The sequence below is a fragment of the Dendrobates tinctorius genome, unplaced genomic scaffold, assembly GCF_039654945.1.
Source record: "Dendrobates tinctorius isolate UK_male_01 unplaced genomic scaffold, ASM3965494v1 ptg000132l, whole genome shotgun sequence".
NCBI lineage: Eukaryota > Metazoa > Chordata > Amphibia > Anura > Dendrobatidae > Dendrobates > Dendrobates tinctorius.
In genome coordinates this window covers 2,200,523-2,222,000 of record NW_027361800.1, presented here as the reverse complement: position 1 = coordinate 2,222,000, position 21,478 = coordinate 2,200,523, and the positions used below count along the sequence as shown (strand labels likewise).

Genomic DNA, 21,478 nt, shown 5'->3' with positions numbered 1-21,478 from the left:
CTGCTCGCCGACGTTCCTTGGTGACTGCCAGAGCGCCCGGATCTACTGTCCCAGGGCCCGATCTTCCACCCGAACTCAGGGGCCCTGTGTTTAATGGCATGGTCGTTGAATCTTGGATTCTAACCCAGGCGGGGTTTGGGCGGGAGGTGGTCGCTACAATGGTTAGTGCCCAGAAGCCTGCCTCAGCACGTATTTACCATCACACCTGGAAGGTTTTCTTTTCTTGGTGTCGAGGCCGCGGTTGTCCTCCACTGACATTCTCTATCCCCAACATCTTGGCCTTCCTCTAGTCTGGCCTAGACTCAAGGTTAGCCCCAAGCTCCCTCAGGAGACAAATATTGGCTTTATCCGTCCTGTTCCAGCGCAGAAATGCTATCAATTTGCAGGTGAAGACTTTCATCCAGGGAGTCTCCCATTTGGTACCTCCCTATAGGGCGCCCCTGGACGCCTGGGACCTTAACCTGGTCCTAAGCGTTTTGCAGGAAGCCCCATTCGATCCGCTACAAGATGTCTCTTTGTTGTACCTTTCCAGGAAAGTGGTGTTACTGGTGGCCATATCTTCTATCAGGCGGGTCTCGGAGCTCGCGGCCCTATCCTGCCGAGCCCCGTTTCTCACTTTCCATAAGGATAAGGTGGTGCTCAGACCAGCCCCTCCCTTTCTGCCGAAGGTCGTTTCTTCATTTCACATTAATGAGGATATTGTCCTGCACCATGTGGAAAAGGCTCTTCACACGTTAGACCTGGAAAGAGCCCTCCAGAGGTACGTGTCACGGACAGCACCCTTTCGTCAGACAGACACGCTGTTCATGCTCCCCGCAGGGCGCAGGAAGGGGCTCGCTGCCTCAAAATCGACCATAGCCAGATGGATTCGTTTGACTATTCAGGAGTCCTACCGCATCAGAGGCGTGCCGATTCCGGCAGGGATCAGAGCACACTCTACTCGGGCAGTGGGTGCCTCTTAGGCGCTTCGGCACCAGGCTTCGACGGAACAGGTTTGCAAGGCAGCAACCTGGTTCAGCCTGCACACATTCGCCATAGATTATAATATACAGTGGGGAAAAAAAGTATTTAGTCAGTCAGCAATAGTGCAAGTTCCACCACTTAAAAAGATGAGAGGCGTCTGTAATTTACATCATAGGTAGACCTCAACTATGGGAGACAAACTGAGAAAAAAAAATCCAGAAAATCACATTGTCTGTTTTTTTTTTTCATTTTATTTGCATATTATGGTGGAAAATAAGTATTTGGTCAGAAACAAAATTTCATCTCAATACTTTGTGATATATCCTTTGTTGGCAATGACAGAGGTCAAACGTTTTCTGTAAGTCTTCACAAGGATGCCACACACTGTTGTTGGTATGTTGGCCCATTCCTCCATGCAGATCTCCTCTAGAGCAGTGATGTTTTTGGCTTTTCGCTTGGCAACACGGACTTTCAACTCCCTCCAAAGGTTTTCTATAGGGTTGAGATCTGGAGACTGGCTAGGCCACTCCAGGACCTTGAAATGCTTCTTACGAAGCCACTCCTTCGTTGCCCTGGCGGTGTGCTTTGGATCATTGTCATGTTGAAAGACCCAGCCACGTTTCATCTTCAATGCCCTTGCTGATGGAAGGAGGTTTGCACTCAAAATCTCACGATACATGGCCCCATTCATTCTTTCATGTACCCGGATCAGTCGTCCTGGCCCCTTTGCAGAGAAACAGCCCCAAAGCATGATGTTTCCACCACCATGCTTTACAGTAGGTATGGTGTTTGATGGATGCAACTCAGTATTCTTTTTCCTCCAAACACGACAAGTTGTGTTTCTACCAAACAGTTCCAGTTTGGTTTCATCAGACCATAGGACATTCTCCCAAAACTCCTCTGGATCAACCAAATGCTCTCTAGCAAACTTCAGACGGGCCCGGACATGTACAGGCTTAAGCAGTGGGACACGTCTGGCACTGCAGGATCTGAGTCCATGGTGGCGTAGTGTGTTACTTATGGTAGGCCTTGTTACATTGGTCCCAGCTCTCTGCAGTTCATTCACTAGGTCCCCCCGCGTGGTTCTGGGATTTTTGCTCACCGTTCTTGTGATCATTCTGACCCCACGGGGTGGGATTTTGCGTGGAGCACCAGATCGAGGGAGATTATCAGTGGTCTTGTATGTCTTCCATTTTCTAATTATTGCTCCCACAGTTGATTTCTTCACTCCAAGCTGGTTGGCTATTGCAGATTCAGTCTTCCCATCCTGGTGCAGGGCTACAAATTTGTTTCTGGTGTCCTTTGACAGCTCTTTGGTCTTCACCATAGTGGAGTTTGGAGTCAGACTGTTAGAGGGTGTGCACAGGTGTCTTTTTATACTGATAACAAGTTTAAACAGGTGCCATTACTACAGGTAATGAGTGGAGGAAAGAGGAGACTCTTAAAGAAGAAGTTACAGGTCTGTGAGCCAGAAATCTTGATTGCTTGTTTCTGACCAAATACTTATTTTCCACCATAATATGCAAATAAAATGAAAAAAAAAAAACCAGACAATGTGATTTTCTGGATTTTTTTTTCTCAGTTTGTCTCCCATAGTTGAGGTCTACCTATGATGTAAATTACAGACGCCTCTCATCTTTTTAAGTGGTGGAACTTGCACTATTGCTGACTGACTAAATACTTTTTTTCCCCACTGTACATACTCAGGCATCAGCGGATGCGAGCCTGGGTAGAAGGATTCTCCAAGCAGCGGTGATGCACCTTTAGACAGTAGGTGCATATAGCTTGGATCGGTGAGTCAACTCCCATCCAGGGACTGCTTTCGGATGTCCCACAGTACCTATTTCCCCCAATGAGGCGAAGGAGAAACATGGATTTTTGTGATAACTCACCCAAAATCCTTTTCTCCGAGACGCTCATTGGGGGACACAGCACCCACAATATTAGCCAAGTTGGCTCTTGTTTGTTTAATCAACATGCATTTTTCGTTTGATATTAGGGTGTTTTTTTCTGGACATGTTGTACCTGTATTAAGGCTGATTTTGTTGTTCTCTTACTGCTTTTGCACCAAACTGATTTCCGCCCACAATCGGGGCGAGGGTGTATATGGCGGAGGAGCTAACCTCTTTTTTTCACTTAGTGTTAGCCTCCAGGCGGCAGTAGCATACACCCCACAGTACCTGTGTCCCCCAATGAGCATCTCGGAGAAAAGGATTTTACAGTGAGTTATCACAAAAATCCATGTTTCAGCTCTCATGCATACATAATTGAAGAACTTCTCAGGGTTTTGCCTCAATTCCATGTACAGCGTTGAATATACCCCACAGGTCATTCGCTGTGCAGTGATCGGATGGATCCACAGACGTCGCCCAGACGAAGGATGGGCTGTCTTGCTTCCTCCTTTTCCTGATCACTGCCAACCTACTGGCCTCAAAAGCAAAATCTGCATAGATGTTCACAATCTTCGCAATAACTCCTTCCATCTCTGCCACTTGCTCTCCAACCTTTCAAAGATGTGGTGTTAAAACACCCTATATATAGTTTTCCAGTAGTTTCCAGTAGACAATCACGTTTGGGAGCCTCCCATTTGGGAGGTATGAAAAAAACGGATCCGTCGAAAAATGGACGAAATGAATGAAAAAACGGATCCGTTTTTCACTATTTTTGACGGATCCGTTGCGACGACGAATTCAAACTGACGTCAAAAGACTGAAGTGTGAAAGAGGTCTAAGGCTTTCCCTTCCTAAACTTTAACTATGTCTGTCCCTATAGTATGTAGCTGGACAAACCTATATCACAATCACTATGTATTACACTTACATAAACTACACATATTATATTTAGAGTGCTAACCAAAGTCTACATTATCGATAGTCACTACCTTATGTCCTAAAATCTAAACTATTATATCACTTATCTTATACTTTACATTGCCTATAGCTTTTCTGCACACTGTACCTACTATACTTGCAATGCATATCAACTCTATATCTTACCATATCACATTATGCACACTTAAAACTGCAATACACAGTTAACACTTCACATGTCAAAAAATAAGTAAAACTGCATGACACTCTTCTCATTGTAATACACAGTACAGCGCGATTTGTGTTTTCAGGGGTAGGAACACAACAGTACAATCCACCACTCTTACACATGGGCACAAGCTCTTAAAGGGAATGTCATCAGAAAATACCTATTGTTTAAATTACGTTTTTGTGTCAAGTGTATTTTTTTTTGTATACAGCAAGTCAGAATAGCCAACACATGAATCAGAAGAGGACTGGAGCAGTGATAGAAACCGGGGAAGATGGCGATCTGTGAGTATATTACCACATGTACATGACATTACATGTACAATTACACAGGTTTAGGCATTAAAAGTGTTGGGAAGAGATTAATTTTATAGTTTTAAGGTTGAAGGTAAAGGGAACCTGTCACCTCGTTTTTCCGCAATAAGCTGTGGCCACTGCCTTTCGGAGCTTATCTACAGCATTATAGAATGCTGTAGATAAGCCCCCGATCTAACCTGAAAGATAAAACAAGTTATATTATACTTACCCGGGGGGAGGTCTGGTCCGATAGGCGTCGCAGGTCCAAGGCCGGCGCATCCCATCTTCATGCGATGGCGTCATCTTCCTTGCTTCTTGTCGTGGCTCCTGTGCAGGCGGAAAGGTCAGAGAGGCCCAGCACCTGCGCATTGCAGTACTTGGCTCTGCCCTCAACAGGGCAGATCAGTACACCTGCGCAAGAGCCAGGACAAGAGGCAAGGAAGATGACGCCATCGCATGAAGATGGGAGGCGCAGGACCCGGACCTGTGACTCCCATCGGACCTGACCACCCCCAGGTGAGTATAATAAAACTTGATTTTCTTCTCTTTCAGGTTAGTTTGGGGGCTTATCTCATCACAGAAGTTAGTACGAATAACCTGTAATATTATATATTTCAAGAAAGACATCCAGACTCTTCTTGAACTTTTGTATTGAATCAACTATTACATCATCATGTGGCAGAGAGCTTCATACTCTCACTATACTTACAGGAAATAATCTGCATCTGTGATTATGATTAAACCTTCTTTCCTCTAGCCAGAGTATACCCCCTTGTCAATGTTGCTTATTTAAGTTATTTTATGAGGCTAAGTCCCCAATAAAATATTTGTTCTTAGATTGTTTTTACAGGATTCATAGCTCATCTGATTAATTCATCTGCAAATTCATAATCACATTTAAACAACATATGTCACAATTGAAAAAATGTGAAAAAACATGGAAAGCCACACCGTGCTTTGTCGCTGCATCAGTAGTAAGTACCCATGCTATGCCATGCTGCCAACCAGTTCAATGATCAAAAATAAGAAAAAGGATGGGTACTTGAATAAAACTCCCATTTATTTAAACTGTTAAAAAAAGGGGGTTATCAATGATCAAAAAAATACAGATTGTCTCTTACGTGTCTGGCATAACTGCTCTTAGTCATAGAATATAGTCTATGACTAGGGGCAGATATGCCAGAAACGCGTAGGAATCACTCTGGATTTTTTAAATCATGGTTACCCCTGTTTTTAACGGATGAAATTAAAGTACCGATCCCTTTTCCAATTTTTGCTCATGTGTCAGCATTACACGAGTTAGAATCAATTTATATTACAACAAACTTTCATTTTCATGGATTTAATGAGGTCTCCTTTTGTAGTAATCGCTTTTCAGCAAATTTTAATTAGGAGCAAATTAGTATAAAAGATTGTCCTGTTTCTGAATGAGCCTAAGGCTGGGTTCACATGTCCATATTTCATAGTCTGTACACAAACCAAAATGCACTGACTGACCTTGGGCCTCTCCACCTGAATTTACATCTTTACAGGGATATGAGGCTGTAAGTTCGAGTCGGAAGACCTGTTGTCAAGTCCGTGCAGTATGCTCCATATACAGTACAAGACTTGAAATATGGTAACCTGAACCTTGACAAACAAAGGAGGACAGTTTGCAACTACAGACAGATTTGAGTAAATTGGAGAATTGGGCTGAAAAATTGCAAATGAGGTTTAGCACAGATAAGTGTAGGTTATGCACATGGGAAGGAGAAACAGATGCTACAATTACTTACTAAATGGGAAACTGCTGGGGAAATCAGACATGGAAAAAGACTTAGGCATCTTAGTCAATAAGAAGCGAAATTGGAGTGCCCAGTGTCATTCAGCTGCCACCAAAGCAAATAGGGTCATGGGATGCATCAGAAGAGGTCTGGGGACACAAGATGAAAACATAATTCTCCCTCTGTACAAATCACTCGTCAGACCACACTTGGAGTATTGTGTGCAATTTTGGACGCCGGTGCTCAAGAAAGACATTACTGAACTTGAAAGGGTTCAAAGGCGGGCTACTAAAATGATAAATGGAGTTGGTTCACTACAATACCCAGAAAGGTTATCAAAATTAGGTCTATTTACTCTAGAAAAGAGAAGACTTAGGGGAGACTTAATATATATGTACAAGTATATCAGAGGGCAATACAGAGATCTCTCCAATGAACTGCTTGTGCCAAGGACTGTGACAAGAACAAGGGGCCATTCTCTTTGTTTGGAGGAAAGAAAATTTCTGCACCAGCATAGAAGAGGGTTCTTCATGGTAAGAGCAGTGAGGCTCTGGAATTCTCCTCCTGAGGAAGTGGTGATGGCCAACTCACTGAATGAATTTAAGAAAGGAATGCATGCTTTTCTTGTGAGTAACAGTATAGAAGGTTACGAATAACATAATATTATAGGAAGATGGTTGACCCAGCTTAGGGGAAGGAATTTTTTTCCCTATGGAGAAAATTGGCTTCTACTCTGTGGGTTTTTTGCCTTCCCCAGGATCAACAATGTAGAACAGCTGCACTAAAAATAGGCTGAACTAGATGGAAATAAGGTCTTCCTTCAGCCTTCAAAACTATGTTACTATGTTTGACTTAAGGCTGGAGTCACACTTACCGTATAAAAAAAAAAATCGGTTCGAGAATCGAGACAAATGTTCCCTGAACAGTGATCCGTATGTAAATCCACTTGCAATGCGAGGATGCGATTTTCCCGCATCTAGTAACAGTGTGATATCCGTATGACATCTGTATGCAATGTGATTTAATGTGATTTTAACATGAACTTTTACATACAGCAGACCTCTCTATGTAAAAGCTCATGTTAGAATCGCGTTGTAAAACACAACTGTAAACATTGTTTTAATACCAAATAATCTTTAAAACACACACACATATATATAATATATATATATATATATATTGCTCAAAAATATAAAGGGAACACCATTCCATTTGCAATAGGCTGTTTGTGTTCCCTTTATTTTTTTGAGCAGTGTATATATATATATATATATATATATATATCTTGCAAATGATCTGCTGCGTACAGTATAGAATAGAATAGGTTAGAATGGAATAGATATATACACGTAGAATCAGTGACACACATATATATATATATATATATATATATATATACACACACACACATATATACACACACACAGTTGTGGCCAAAAGTATTGACATCCCTGCAATTCTGTCAGATAATACTCAGTTTCTTCCTGAAAATGATTGCAAACACAAATTCTTTGGTATTATTATCTTCATTTAATTTGGTTTAAATGAATAAACACAAAAAGAATTGTCCTAAAGCCAAATTGGATATAATTCCACACCAAACGTAAAAAAAGAGGGTGGACAAAAGTATTGGCACTGTTCGAAAAATCATGTGATGCTTCTCTAATTTGTGTAATTAACAGCACCTGTAAATTACCTGTGGCACCTAACAGGTGTTGGCAATAACTAAATCACACTTGCAGCCAGTTGACATGGATTAAAGTTGACTCAACCTCTGTCCTGTGTCCTTGTGTGTACCACATTGAGCATGGAGAAAAGAAAGAAGACCAAAGAACTGTCTGAGGACTTGAGAAACCAAATTGTGAGGAAGCATGAGCAATCTCAAGGCTACAAGTCCATCTCCAAAGACCTGAATGTTCCTGTGTCTACCGTGTGCAGTGTCATCAAGAAGTTTAAAGCCCATGGCACTGTGGCTAACCTCCCTAGATGTGGACGGAAAATAAAAATTGACAAGAGATTTCAACGCAAGATTGTGCGGATGTTGGATAAAGAACCTCGACTAACATCCAAACAAGTTCAAGCTGCCCTGCAGTCCGAGGGTACAACAGAGTCAACCCGTACTATCCGTAGGCATCTGAATGAAAAGGGACTGTATGGGAGGAGACCCAGGAAGACCCCACTTCTTACCCCGAGACATAAAAAAGCCAGGCTGGAGTTTGCCAAAACTTACCTGAAAAAGCCTAAAACGTTTTGGAATTATGTTCTCTGGTCAGATGAGACAAAAGGAGAGCTTTTTGGGCAAAGGCATCAACATAGAGTTTACAGGAAAAAAAGAGGCATTCAAAGAAAAGAACACGGTTCCTACAGTCAAACATGGCGTAGGTTCCCTGATGTTTTGAGGTTGCTTTGCTGCCTCTGGCACTGGACTGCTTGACCGTGTGCATGGCATTATGAAGTCTGAAGACTACCAACAAATTTTGCAGCATAATGTAGGGCCCAGTGTGAGAAAGCTGGGTCTCCCTCAGAGGTCATGGGTCTTCCAGCAGGACAATGACCCAAAACACACTTCAAAAAGCACTAGAAAATGGTTTGAGAGAAAGCACTGGAGACTTCTAAGGTGGCCAGCAATGAGTCCAGACCTGAATCCCATAGAACACCTGTAGAGAGATCTAAAAATGGCAGCTTGGAGAAGGCACCCTTCAAATATCAGGGACCTGGAGCAGTTTGCCAAAGAAGAATGGTCTAAAATTCCAGCAGAGCATTGTAAGAAACTCATTGATGGTTACCGGAAGTATTAGGCTGAGGGTGCCAATACTTTTGTCTGGCCAATTTTTGGAGTTTTGTGTGAAATGATCAATGTTTTGCTTCATTCTCTTTTGTGTTTTTTCATTTAAGACAAATTAAATGAAGATAATAATACCAAAGAATTTGTGTTTGCAATCATCTTCAGGAAGAAACTGAGTATTATCTGACAGAATTGCAGGGGTGTCAATACTTTTGGCCACAACTGTATATATATCTTAATATTCATTTTTTGGCTTCTGTAAAATAATTGCAGACGCTAACAGGATAGGAGACATGGTTTACATACAGTAAACCCATGCAGAACAGTGAGATTTATAGAGGTCAGTGACTAATACTGTTAGTAGTATGTGAGTGTAAAATTTGGGACCTGTATGTATTTACTAAAAGAATGTATTCACAGAAAAAACTGGCGTGGGCTCACCATGCTTTGTCGCTGCATCAGTAGTAAGTACCCATGCTATCCCATGCTGCCAACCAGTAGTGTGCAATGATCAAAAACAGGAAAAAGGATCGGTACTTGAATAAAACTCCCATTTATTTATTCCATGTCTCCACATAGTATAGGTGTATATATATATATATATATATATATATATATATATATATATATATATATATATATATATATATATACTCCTATACTATGTGTATATTTCTATTCTATCTATTCTATTGTAGGGGTGTCCGGTCATCACATCAAGGTAATTTATCACCAGACTTACCCTATATTTGCCCCTTCTTGTCGCACACCATGCCTTCATACTTATGAATGATCATGTTTATTGCATTCACTTGCTTATGCACTTGCATCTAATCACTATTTTGATTTATCATATTTATCTTGATTAATTTATGCTAATTGGTAGTATTGGTTCACTTGTTGCTTTTTAGGGGCATATATATATTTTTTTTGTTATTTTGGATGCCACCTTTGATTTGTTTAAAGCACTTTTTCTATTTGGCCCTTTTTTTTTTTTTTTTTTTTTTTTTTTTTTTACACATTAGGAAATCAATTTTTTTTGTGACCTTACATTATATTGTACAAAACAATTTTTGGCATTCTATAATACCTTGTCTGGCACTTTACCTTTATGTGTGACTTCCATTTGCACATGTTGTTCCCATGATTATAATATTGTTGAATTGCATTTAAAAAAATATATTTTTCTCATCTCAATAAAATTTGTATATTTTTATGGTATTTAGTTTTCCGTTTTCATTTTGTAGTCTCTTCAATTTATGGAAACTACAATTTTTCTAGGTAAAACTACGTTTTGATGTGTCTATTCTATTGTAAGCTGTCAGTGTGATTTTACTGTACACCGCACTGAATTGCCGGCTTTTCAAAGGACACCACTCACAAGTCACACTGATGGTTTTTCTCGCACCCATAGACTTGCATTGGCGAGTCTCAGCCGATATATGGTGCAAATCGCAGCATGCTGCGATTTCACCGGGACGTACAATACGGCAGAGAAAAATACGGTGATGGGAGCTGCCCCATAGATTAACAGTGGTGTGAGTGCTATGCGATTTTTTTTCTCGCATAGCACTCGTCCATATTCCTCTGTAGTGAGACTCCAGCCTAAGGCCCCCATACATATTAGAAGAAAGTCGTTTAAACCCATCATTTTAAGGAGGATCGACTGACCATATAAGGTTTATAGGAGCCTTCCAGCATTCTTACAAGAGATGCTGTTGGAGAAGAAAAGGGTTGATCCATTTGAATTTTGCCACATTTTTTCAGCAACCTCTTTCCCCAATGAAATCAGAAGAGTGCTTGGCTGAGCAATATTTTCATACTAGCTGAAGAGCCCGGCGTTGCCTGGGCATAGTAACCAACTGTGGTTAGCTATAATAAATTATAATGATTATATTGCACATAAAAACCGTGCATCTAATCCTATCCTGTGTGATACTGACTGCTGAGCCGTGTACCTAATCCTATTCTGTGTGATACTGACTGCTGAGCTGTGTATCTAATCCTATCCTGTGTGATACTGTCTGCTGAGCCGTGTATCTAATCCTATCCTGTGTGATACTGTCTGCTGAGCCATGTATATAACACTATTTTGTGTGATACTGTGTGCTGAGCTGTGTATCTAATCCTATCCTGTGTGATACTGTCTGCTGAGCCGTGTATCTAATCCTATCCTGTGTGATACTGTCTGCTGAGCCATGTATATAACACTATTTTGTGTGATACTGTGTGCTGAGCAGTGTATCTAATCCTATCCTGTGTTATACTGACTGCTGAGCCGTGTATCTAATCCTATCCTGTGTGATACTGGGCTCCCCCTGCAGTCTGTGTCAGAGGGTGGTCTGTGTTGGCACGGTAATAAATTGCGTTATTTCCAGCTTTACAGAAGGATGATAACACCATAGAAATTATATGAATAACAGGCCTCAGTTACCACAACGGTCTACAAAGAAAACTGTTGCTGATAGCAACCAATCACAGCTCATTTTTCATCTTTTAAGCAGCTCTGGGACAGCATGGCGAGTTTTGAGTGGCGACTTTTGTGTTTCGACTTATGTGGCGAGGGTGGTGTATGTGTGGTGAAATGTGTGCTGAGGGTGGTATATGTGTTGAAGCACGTGGTAATGTGGCGCGCATTTTGTGTGTGTGTTCATATCCCCGTGTGGTGAGTATCCCATGTCAGGGCCCCATCTTAGCAACTGTACAGTATATACTGTTTGGCGCCATCGCTCTCATTCTTTAAGTCCCCCTTGTTCACATCTGGCAGCTGTCAATTTGCCTCCAACACTTTTCCTTTCACTTTTTCCCCATTATGTAGGGGCAAAATTGTTTGGTGAATTGGAACGTGCGGGGTTAAAGTTTCGAATAACAACATAGCCTATGACGCTCTCGGGGTCCAGACGTGTGACTTTGCAAAATTTTTTGGCTGTAGCTACGACAGTGCAGATGCCAATACATTCATACATACACTTTTTCCCCATTATGTAGATAGGGGCAAAATTGTTTGGTGAATTGGAACACGCGGGGTTAAAATTTTGCCTCACAACATAGCCTATGATGCTCTTGGAGTCCAGACGTGACTGTGCAAAATTTTGTGGCTGTAGCTACGACGGTGCAGATACCAATACACACTCATTTTCCCCATTATGTAGATAGGGGCAAAATTGTTTGGTGAATTGGAACACGCGGGGTTAAAATTTTGCCTCACAACATAGCCTATGATGCTCTTGGAGTCCAGACGTGACTGTGCAAAATTTTGTGGCTGTAGCTACGACGGTGCAGATACCAATACACACTCATTTTCCCCATTATGTAGATAGGGGCAAAATTGTTTGATGAATTGGAACGTGCGGGGTTAAAATTTTTCCTCACAACATAGCCTATGATGCTCTCGGGGTCCAGACGTGTGACTGTGCCAAATTTTGTGGCTGTAGCTGCGACGGTGCGGATGCCAATCCCGGACATACACACACACCCACATTGAGCTTTATATATTAGATTTGCAGTGTGAGTCAGAAGAGAGAGATAGCTACTGGAAGAATAAGCGATCGCTTGCAGCTATCTAAGCTGCAATGGCACCTGAAACTTTAGTTATGGTTTTGAGTGACCAGTCACACATACAGTGAAGAAAATAATTATTTGATCCCTTGCTGATTTTGTACATTTACCCACTGACAAAGACATGAACAGTCTAAAAATTTTAAGTCTATAATTTTAAGGGTAGTCTAATTTTAGCATTGAGAGATAGAATATCAAAAATGAAATCCAGAAAATCACATTGTATAAATTATGTAAATTTATTTGCATTTTGCAGTGAGAAATAAGTATTTGATCCCCTACCAACCATTAAGAGTTCTGGCTCTTACAGCCCAGTTTGACACTCCTAATCAACCCATTACCTGCATTAAAGACAGTTGTCTTACATAGTCACCTTTATAAAAGACTCCTGTCCACAGACTCAATTATTCAGTCAGACTTTAACCTCTACAACATGGGCAAGACCATCCTTTCTAAAGAGGTCAGGGACGAAATCATAGACCTGCACAAAGCTGGAATGGGCTAAAAAAACATACGTAAGATGCTGGGTGAGAAGGAGACAAATGTTGGTGCAATAATAAGAAAATGGAAGAAATACAAAATGACTGTCAATCGACATCGTGCGTTATCCTTGATCATGAGGAAGGTGAGAGATCAGCCTAAAACTACATGGTAGGAACTTGATAATGATCTCAAGGCAGCTGGGACCACAGTCACCAAGAAAACCATTGGTAACATATTACGCCATAAAGGTTTAAAATTCTGCAGTGCCCGCAAAGTCTCCATGCTCAAGAAGGCACATGTGCAGGCCCATCTGAAGTTTGCCAATGAACACCTGGATGATTCTGTGAGTGATTGGGAGAAGATGCTGTGGTCAGATGAGACAAAAATTGAGCTCTTTGGCATTAACTCACCTCGCCGTGTTTGGAGGAAGAGAAATTCTGCCTATGACTCAAAGAACACTGTCAAGCATGGAGGTGGAAACATTAAGTTTTGGGGGTGTTTCTCTGCTAAGGGCATCAATGGGAGAATGGATGGAGCCATGTACCGTAAAATCCTGAGTGACAACCTTCTTCCCTCTGCCAGGACATTAAAAATGTGTCGTGGCTGGGTCTTCCAGCAACACAATGACTGAAAACATACAGCCAAGGCAACAAAGGAGTGGCTCAAAAAGAAGCACATTAAGGTCATGGAGCAGCATAGCCAGTCTCCAGACCTTAGTCCCATAGAAAACTTATGGAGGGAGTTGAAGTGTCATGATCACGTGTGTCAGGACGCAGATGTTTCCGCTGGGCGAACCCATAACACACGTGACCCTGGATACACCGCCTCCAGTGGGGCGCATTTAAATAATAAAACGTGCAGGTGGATACGCCGCCTCCACCTGGCGAATTTGGGAATTACACGTTATAAATACATTTCTGGAAACACCGCCTCCAGTACGGCGAATTTAAATAATAAAGGGGGAACCTGGGAAACATTAACAGTGGTGGGCCCTGCGATAGGGAAAAGGGAATTGGAGACCTCCTGAGCTCCCCTGAGCCAGTGTCCCTGCACTCCTGACATTCCCTATGCCGGTTTCGCACCGGGCGCCGCACACGTACCTCAACGCCCTAGCTCGCCCTGACCCTAAACCCTCACTAGGGAATAGGTCGGTGCGGAAACTAATCCCACCACTGCACTAATAACACACATGAGGGAAAGAGACAATACAGGGGGAACACCACTTAGCTTTGCTCTGTTGCGTACGCTCCTAGCAACAGAGCCCACCACCTGTGTGCATCTACTCCTCCACCCTGACCCATCACCATAACTGGATCCATCACCATCGTGCAGCCTGGGAGCAGAGTCCATCACCACTTGCAGCAGTCCAGTACACAGAGTCCCAAGATGAGTCCAGCCTCTGCCAAGAATCCAAGCATGCTCGAGTCCAGTTCTCACCAACCAAGTCGAACATGCTGAGTGCAACTCTCTTCCAAGTCGCCACTCCTCTAAGCCATGCCCGCACTTCCCGCCGACACCATAAACTGCGACTCCACCAGGCCATGCAAGTCCTTCCTGCAGACACCATTAGCTGGCACTTGTTCTCTCTGGCTGACTGCGCAGGACTCCTATCCAGCTCCATCCTTCCACCAGGCTCTCCAACAACTAAGCAAGGAATATCACCAGCAGTGAGTGAACACCCTGAGACCCAATTATAGAGTCCAACACCTGAATTATAATTAAGTGCACATTAACCTAAGGTGCGATACCACTCACCACCACCGGGGACAGTCAAAACACCTTTGAACTGAACCAAAGTAAAAAAAGTTAACTTTGTGCTTTTAATACCGCCAGATCCAACACTGGATCATGACATGAAGCTCCGAGTTGCCAAGCGACAAACTCAAAATCTTAATGATTTAAAGATGATCTGCAAAGAGGAGTGAACCAAAATTCCTCCTGACATGTGTGCAAACCTCATCATCAACTACAAAAAACGCCTGACTGCTGTGCTTGCCAACAAGGGTTTTGCCACTAAGTATTAAGTCTTGTTTGCCAGAGGGATCAAATAGTTATTTCTCACTGCAAAATGCAAATAAATTTATATTACGTGATATTCAGGATTTTATCTTTGATATTCTATCTTTCAATGTTAAAATTAACCTTACCTTAAAAATATAGACTGTTCATGTCTTTGTCAGTGGGCAAACTTACAAAGTCAGCAAGGGATCAAATAATTATTTCCTTCACTGTAACTGAGAGAAAAGACTATCTCTGTGATTATTGTATGAAAAAATGATACAGCTGCACATAGAGTGCATATGGCTCCTGTAGTACAAAAACCACAGCGACTTCATGTACGTCTATGTGGATCTGTGTGTGGAAGATACCGTGCATTCAAATACATTTTCATATTTAAGTAAGTATAGCACAAGAAATAAGGTAACATAAAAAGTGATAACATACTCTTGCATTTTCCGTAGTACATTACTTCCAGGTCCGGCTGTCCACGGCATTTGATTGTGATTAGTTCACATTCATCCTGGTATGTATTCCCATCTGAGCCACATACCGGAATATCACTATTGAGACCAGAACAGTCAGGTGCACATTCACACTGGGGGCGACCATCTTTCAGAAGGCATGTCTTACCAGGTGGGCATTGTACATCATCACAGCTGTCTGTGGGTAAAAGCGAATATGAGACACATATGAAAGATATTACATGGTGTTAGAGAGAAGATAACTGATTATTTAACTATAATATCAAAGATATGCAAAACAGCTACATGGACAAATACATTAATACAATTTATATTAAACTTAATGCTATAAAACTATTAAGACTTACTCTTCACAACATAGTTTTGGCTGTGACTGAAAAATGATATATACAGTTGTGGCCAAAAGTATTGACACCCTTGCAATTCTGTCAGATAATACTCAGTTTCTTCCTGAAAATGATTGCAAACACAAATTCTTTGGTATTATTATCTTCATTTAATTTGTCTTAACACTAGAACTACTGATGGAGTCATTTTGACACCTTTCGTTTTTTATTTCTCTTCTGTGACTACATTTTTCAGAATTCCGGCTTGAAACTCGGTGACTTTTCCTCAAATATGATGTGAAAAAAGATTTTGTGAGAATAAATAATTTTGGTGAAAAATTTGCGCGTTTTTTTCAAAATTTACCAAGAACTACTGAAGGGAGTCATTTTGACTCCCTACTATATTTTGAGGTCCTTTTGTCACTAAATGTTGCTATAAAGTTTTGTGCATAATTTTTTCACTCTTATTTACCCTGATGTTCATATAGATGTAGTTCAATTTACATGTCAACTTTTCACATTTTCCTTGTGTTTTACCTGCTTGTATTACTGTGTAATACTGAACAAAATAGCTTGTTTACTCTAGGCTCTTATCTTATCAGATTTGATGAGAAATCTACTCGATCGGAGAGACTGCAAACGGACAAGTTTGCTCTATTTTCTACTGTGTGGGACAGGTTTATTGAAAATTGTATTGCGTGTTACAAACCTGGCCCATACATAATGGTGGATGAGCAACTTTTCCCAAGCAAAACTAGGTGTCCATTCACGCAGTACATGCCTTCCAAACCAGATAAATATGGCCACAAATATTGGCTAGCTGTTGATAAGGAGAGCAAATATCTGGCAAATGGCTTCCCTTATCTAGGCAAAAGATGACACACGCCGTGCTGAGGACCGTTTAGCTGACCATGTGATAATGAAGTTATTGGACCCGTTTTTGAAAAAATGTCGCAATGTTACAACCGATAATTATTTTACTTCAGTAAAATTAGCTAAACAGCTAAAAAGCAAAGGAACAACCATCGTGGGAACACTGAACAAGATAAGGCAAGAAGTGCCTAAAGAAATAAAATCCATGAAAGAGGAATTGTACAACACTAAAGTGTTTAGAAATGAAGACAATTTTTCACTTACAGTATATCAAGGAAAGCCCAAAAAAATGTTGTCATTTTGAGTTCGGTCCATCCAGATGTTGTTGTTGCGTCTGATTCCGCTAAAAAAACTCCAGAAACGGTAAAGTTTTACAATGAAACAAAATATGGAGTAGATGTAGTGGATCACATGGCACGAAAATATACCACACGAACATGCACAAGGAGATGGCCTGTTCATGCATTTGAAAATGCCTTAGACTTTGCGGGTATAAATGCATGGATAATATACAAGGAGATTACCCACCAAAAAATGTCACGCAAGGCATTTTTGCAAACGCTTGTGAGAGAGTTGAGTGGTCCTTATGTCACAGATAGGGAAAAGGGTTCCACGTCCCAAGTTTCTACATGCTCAGAAGTGATGGTTCAAACAAAATTTTGCCAGATCAAAGAAAAGTGCAAGAAAAATAGATCTGTCGGCAATTGTAAGACTTGTGGTAAGTCTTTGTGTGGGCAATGTACTGCCATAAATCAAAGGCAATGCCTAAAATGCGAAACACCAAATGTTTAGAAGGTGAATTCTGCGCCATATTTTCATTTTTATGCTCCTCCACCTACATTTTCTCTGCTTTTTGTTTTTCAGTTGTTGTTTATATGTGTGCACTTGAAAAGAAAAAAATGTTGTTTGAAAAACGTCTATTATAATTATTGTTATTTTCTGTAGAAAAATAAGAAAAGCAGAAAAAAAACAATCAAAAGCATTACTGTTGGATCTCACAATAATAATACATTACAAAAAATATAATTATTAATAAATAACCACAAATGAAACTCTAAAAATAAACGAAAACAAGCAAGGAGTCAAAATGACTCCTTTCAGTAGTTCTAGGCGGGGTCACGAGTCCAGTAGTCCTAGTGTGAAAAAACACAAAAAGAATTGTCCTAAAGCCAAATTGGATATAATTCCTCACCAAACATAAAAAAGAGGGTGGACAAAAGTATTGGCACTGTTCGAAAAATCATGTGATGCTTCTCTGATTTGTGTAATTAACAGCACCTGTAACTTACCTGTGGCACCTTACAGGTGTTGGCAATAACTAAATCACACTTGCAGCCAGTTGACATGGATTAAAGTTGACTCAACCTCTGTCCTGTGTCCTTGTGTGTACCACATTGAGCATGGAGAAAAGAAGTTTAAAGCCCATGGCACTGTGGCTAACCTCCCTAGATGTGGACGGAAAAGAAAAGTTGACAAGAGATTTCAACGCAAGATTGTGCGGATGTTGGATAAAGAACCTCGACTAACATCCAAACAAGTTCAAGCTGCCCTGCAGTCCGAGGGTACAACAGTGTCAACCCATACTATACGTCGGCGTCTGAATGAAAAGGGACTGTATGGTAGGAGACCCAGGAAGACCCCACTTCTTACCCCGAGACATAAAACAGCCAGGCTGGAGTTTGCCAAAACTTACCTGAAAAAGCCTTAAATGTTTTGGAAGAATGTTCTCTGTCAGATGAGACAAAAGGAGAGATTTTTGGGCAAAGGTATCAACCTAGAGTTTACAGGAAAAAAAGAGGCATTCAAAGAAAAGAACACGGTCCCTACAGTCAAACATGGCGTAGGTTCCCTGATGTTTTGAGGTTGCTTTGCTGCCTCTGGCACTGGACTGCTTGACCGTGTGCATGGCTTATGAAGTCTGAAGACTACCAACAAATTTTGCAGCATAATGTAGGGCCCAGTGTGAGAAAGCTGGGTCTCCCTCAGAGGTCATGGGTCTTCCAGCAGGACAATGACCCAAAACACACTTCAAAAAGCACTAGAAAATGGTTTGAGAGAAAGCACTGGAGACTTCTAAGGTGGCCAGCAATGAGTCCAGACCTGAATCCCATAGAACACCTGTGGAGAGATCTAAAAATGGTAGTTTGGAGAAGGCACCCTTCAAATATCAGGGACCTGGAGCAGTTTGCCAAAGAAGAATGGTCTAAAATTCCAGCAGAGCATTGTAAGAAACTCATTGATGGTTACCGAAAGTGGTTGGTCGCAGTTATTTTGGCTAAAGGTTGTGCAACCAAGTATTAGGCTGAGGGTGCCAATACTTTTGTCTGGCCCATTTTTGGAGTTTTGTGTGAAATGAACAATGTTTTGCTTTTTGCTTCATTCTCTTTTGAGGACATTCTTCCAAAACGTTTTAGGCTTTTTCAGGTAAGTTTTGGCAAACTCCAGCCTGGCTTTTTTATGTCTTAGGGTAGGAAGTGGGGTCTTCCTGGGTCTCCTACCATACAGTCCCTTTTCATTCAGATGCCGACAGATAGTACGGGTTGACACTGTTGTACCCTCGGACTGCAGGGCAGCTTGAACTTGTTTGGATATTAGTCGAGGTTCTTTACACTACGCACGGTAGACACAGGAACATTCAGGTCTTTGGAGATGGACTTGTAGCCTTGAGATTGCTCATGCTTCCTCACAATTTGGTTTCTCAAGTCCTCAGACAGTTCTTTGGTCGTCTTTCTTTTCTCCATGCTCAATGTGGTACACACAAGGACACAGGACAGAGGTTGAGTCAACTTTAATCCATGTCAACTGGCTGCAAGTGTGATTTAGTTATTGCCAACACCAGTTAGGCGCCACAGGTAAGTTACAGGTGCTGTTAATTACACAAATTAGAGAAGCATCACATGATTTTTCGAACAGTGCCAATACTTTTGTCCACTCTCTTTTTTATGTTTGGTGTGGAATTATATCCAATTTGGCTTTAGGACAATTCTTTGTGTTTTTTCATTTAAGACAAATTAAATGAAGATAATAATACCAAAGAATTTGTGTTTGCAATCATTTTCAGGAAGAAACTGAGTATTATCTGACGGAATTGCAGGGGTGTCAATACTTTTGGCCACAACTGTAGTACTCTCCATTTATTTTGACTGTATTTTTTGTTATTAATTATAAAGCACATCTGTAATTTCAGGTTACTTTTCAGAATAAGCTGTCATGTGTATGTACCATATTTTTCAGATTATAAAACACACTTTTTTCTCCTAAATGTGGGGGTGCGTCTTATAATGCGGATATACCTTACCGGCCACGTTGGAGCAGGGTCCCAGGGTCACTGATGGAGGAGGCAAGAATGGAGCGTTGCTGAAGGCCGCAGGCTGGGATGAGGGGGTGTTACGATGTGCGCCGCTGCGGGTGAAAATGGCTGTGATGCGCACCACTCTTGCCTCCTCCAGCAGCGACCCTGGGACCCCGCTTCACCGCAGTCACCACCCCCGGTAAGCAATAAGATGCAAGGATTATAAGAGGCACCACCATTTTATAAGAAAAAAAAGTTTTTTTTCTGATTTTTCGCCTCAAAATTTGGGGTGCATCTTATAATCCGATGCGTCTTATAATCCGCAAAATACGGTACTTTAGGCATAACACTATTTCTGGTTATTTTATGACTAGCAATCTGCAATTTTCATTAATTTTTCCCTCTGCAGGATCTATAAAATTTTCATCTTTCTTAGCTAGGGGCTGGAGACTAGCAACAATGATGTCTCCCATGCATAGTCCACAGAAAAAGAGGAATTGCTACACTGATTTCCCTAGGTGCACAAGTATAGACGCAGCAGCACAGAAAACACTATATAGTAGGACTAGGCAATTTACCTGTGAATACAGTACTAGGCTTCTCTGCCTTTTTATCACATTGCTTGTCATTCCTTCTCTCCAATCACCTTTTCCATAGGGAAAAGAGGTGTCAACGGTTTTTCAGAATGGATGGTGAGATCAGGAGGTGGGGACGTGAATAGACTCATAAGTGGAGAAAGAAGTAGATTTCTCTGATAAGAATTATTATGCAAATTGCCTCTTCAAAAAGGAAGAGGACTTGAACTCTATAGGGTCACCTGTTGGAAGCAGCACTCCTACAAGTCACTATTAACCCTTTAACGAGCCTTGAAATGTGACTTAGGACAAAAGCCAAATCAGAATCTCAATTTGCAGACAGTGTTTCGGGGTATTGACCCTCGTCAGTGCAAAGTATAAGAACTGATTTGGCTAGGTGAGGATTATTACAAAATTTCTTATATGCATTCATGCTATTAATTTATGCAAAATTTGTTGAAGAGACAGTGACCATTTAAATATGATGAAGAATTCTATATGAGCTTTTGTCTGTACTTTGAGTACTATTCTATCTGCTATATTTGTTGCTTCTCCTTTATGTATCATCACTGAGTGTTGCAGATCAATATTTAATGCAGTGTAATATAGTTTTTGTATTAAGTATAACTATGCCAGGCAATGATCATCTATTTATTGTTTAATACTGAAAATACTGTAATATTGCTCCTATTCAGCCCAACTTCCAAATTAAGCTATAAAAAAAATTAGTTTCACATGCCACCTTTATCTTAGGCTGGCTTCACACCTGTGTAGTGTAGCCCTGCGGATGGTAGCCTACTTCCTCCATGAAGCTCCGCCTACTGCCGCATGCGTCCAGCGTTTCCTGCGTACCTATCTTTAACATTGGGTACGCAGGGACATGCGTTGTATGCGTCCACATGCGGCGATTTGATGTGTGTGGTGACCGCTGGTCTAATTATGAGCAATAATGACATAAGTACAATGAAAACTGGACTTGAAACTGCAAAGATTTTAGCCTGACTCAAGCTCAAGGCAAGCTTAATTCATGGCCTACCCAAGC

General features: G+C 41.3%; 1 protein-coding gene across 2 annotated transcripts in view; it reads right to left on the bottom strand.

The window, feature by feature from the left end:
* The window catches only part of FSTL3 (follistatin like 3), a 276,736-nt gene that overhangs the window by 161,854 nt on the left and 93,404 nt on the right, over positions 1–21,478 (bottom strand). For both annotated transcript variants that reach the window (XM_073543369.1, XM_073543370.1), the window contains exon 3: positions 15,333–15,548. In XM_073543369.1, the coding sequence (XP_073399470.1) occupies positions 15,333–15,548 (216 nt within the window). The remainder of the gene's footprint in view (positions 1–15,332; positions 15,549–21,478) is intronic.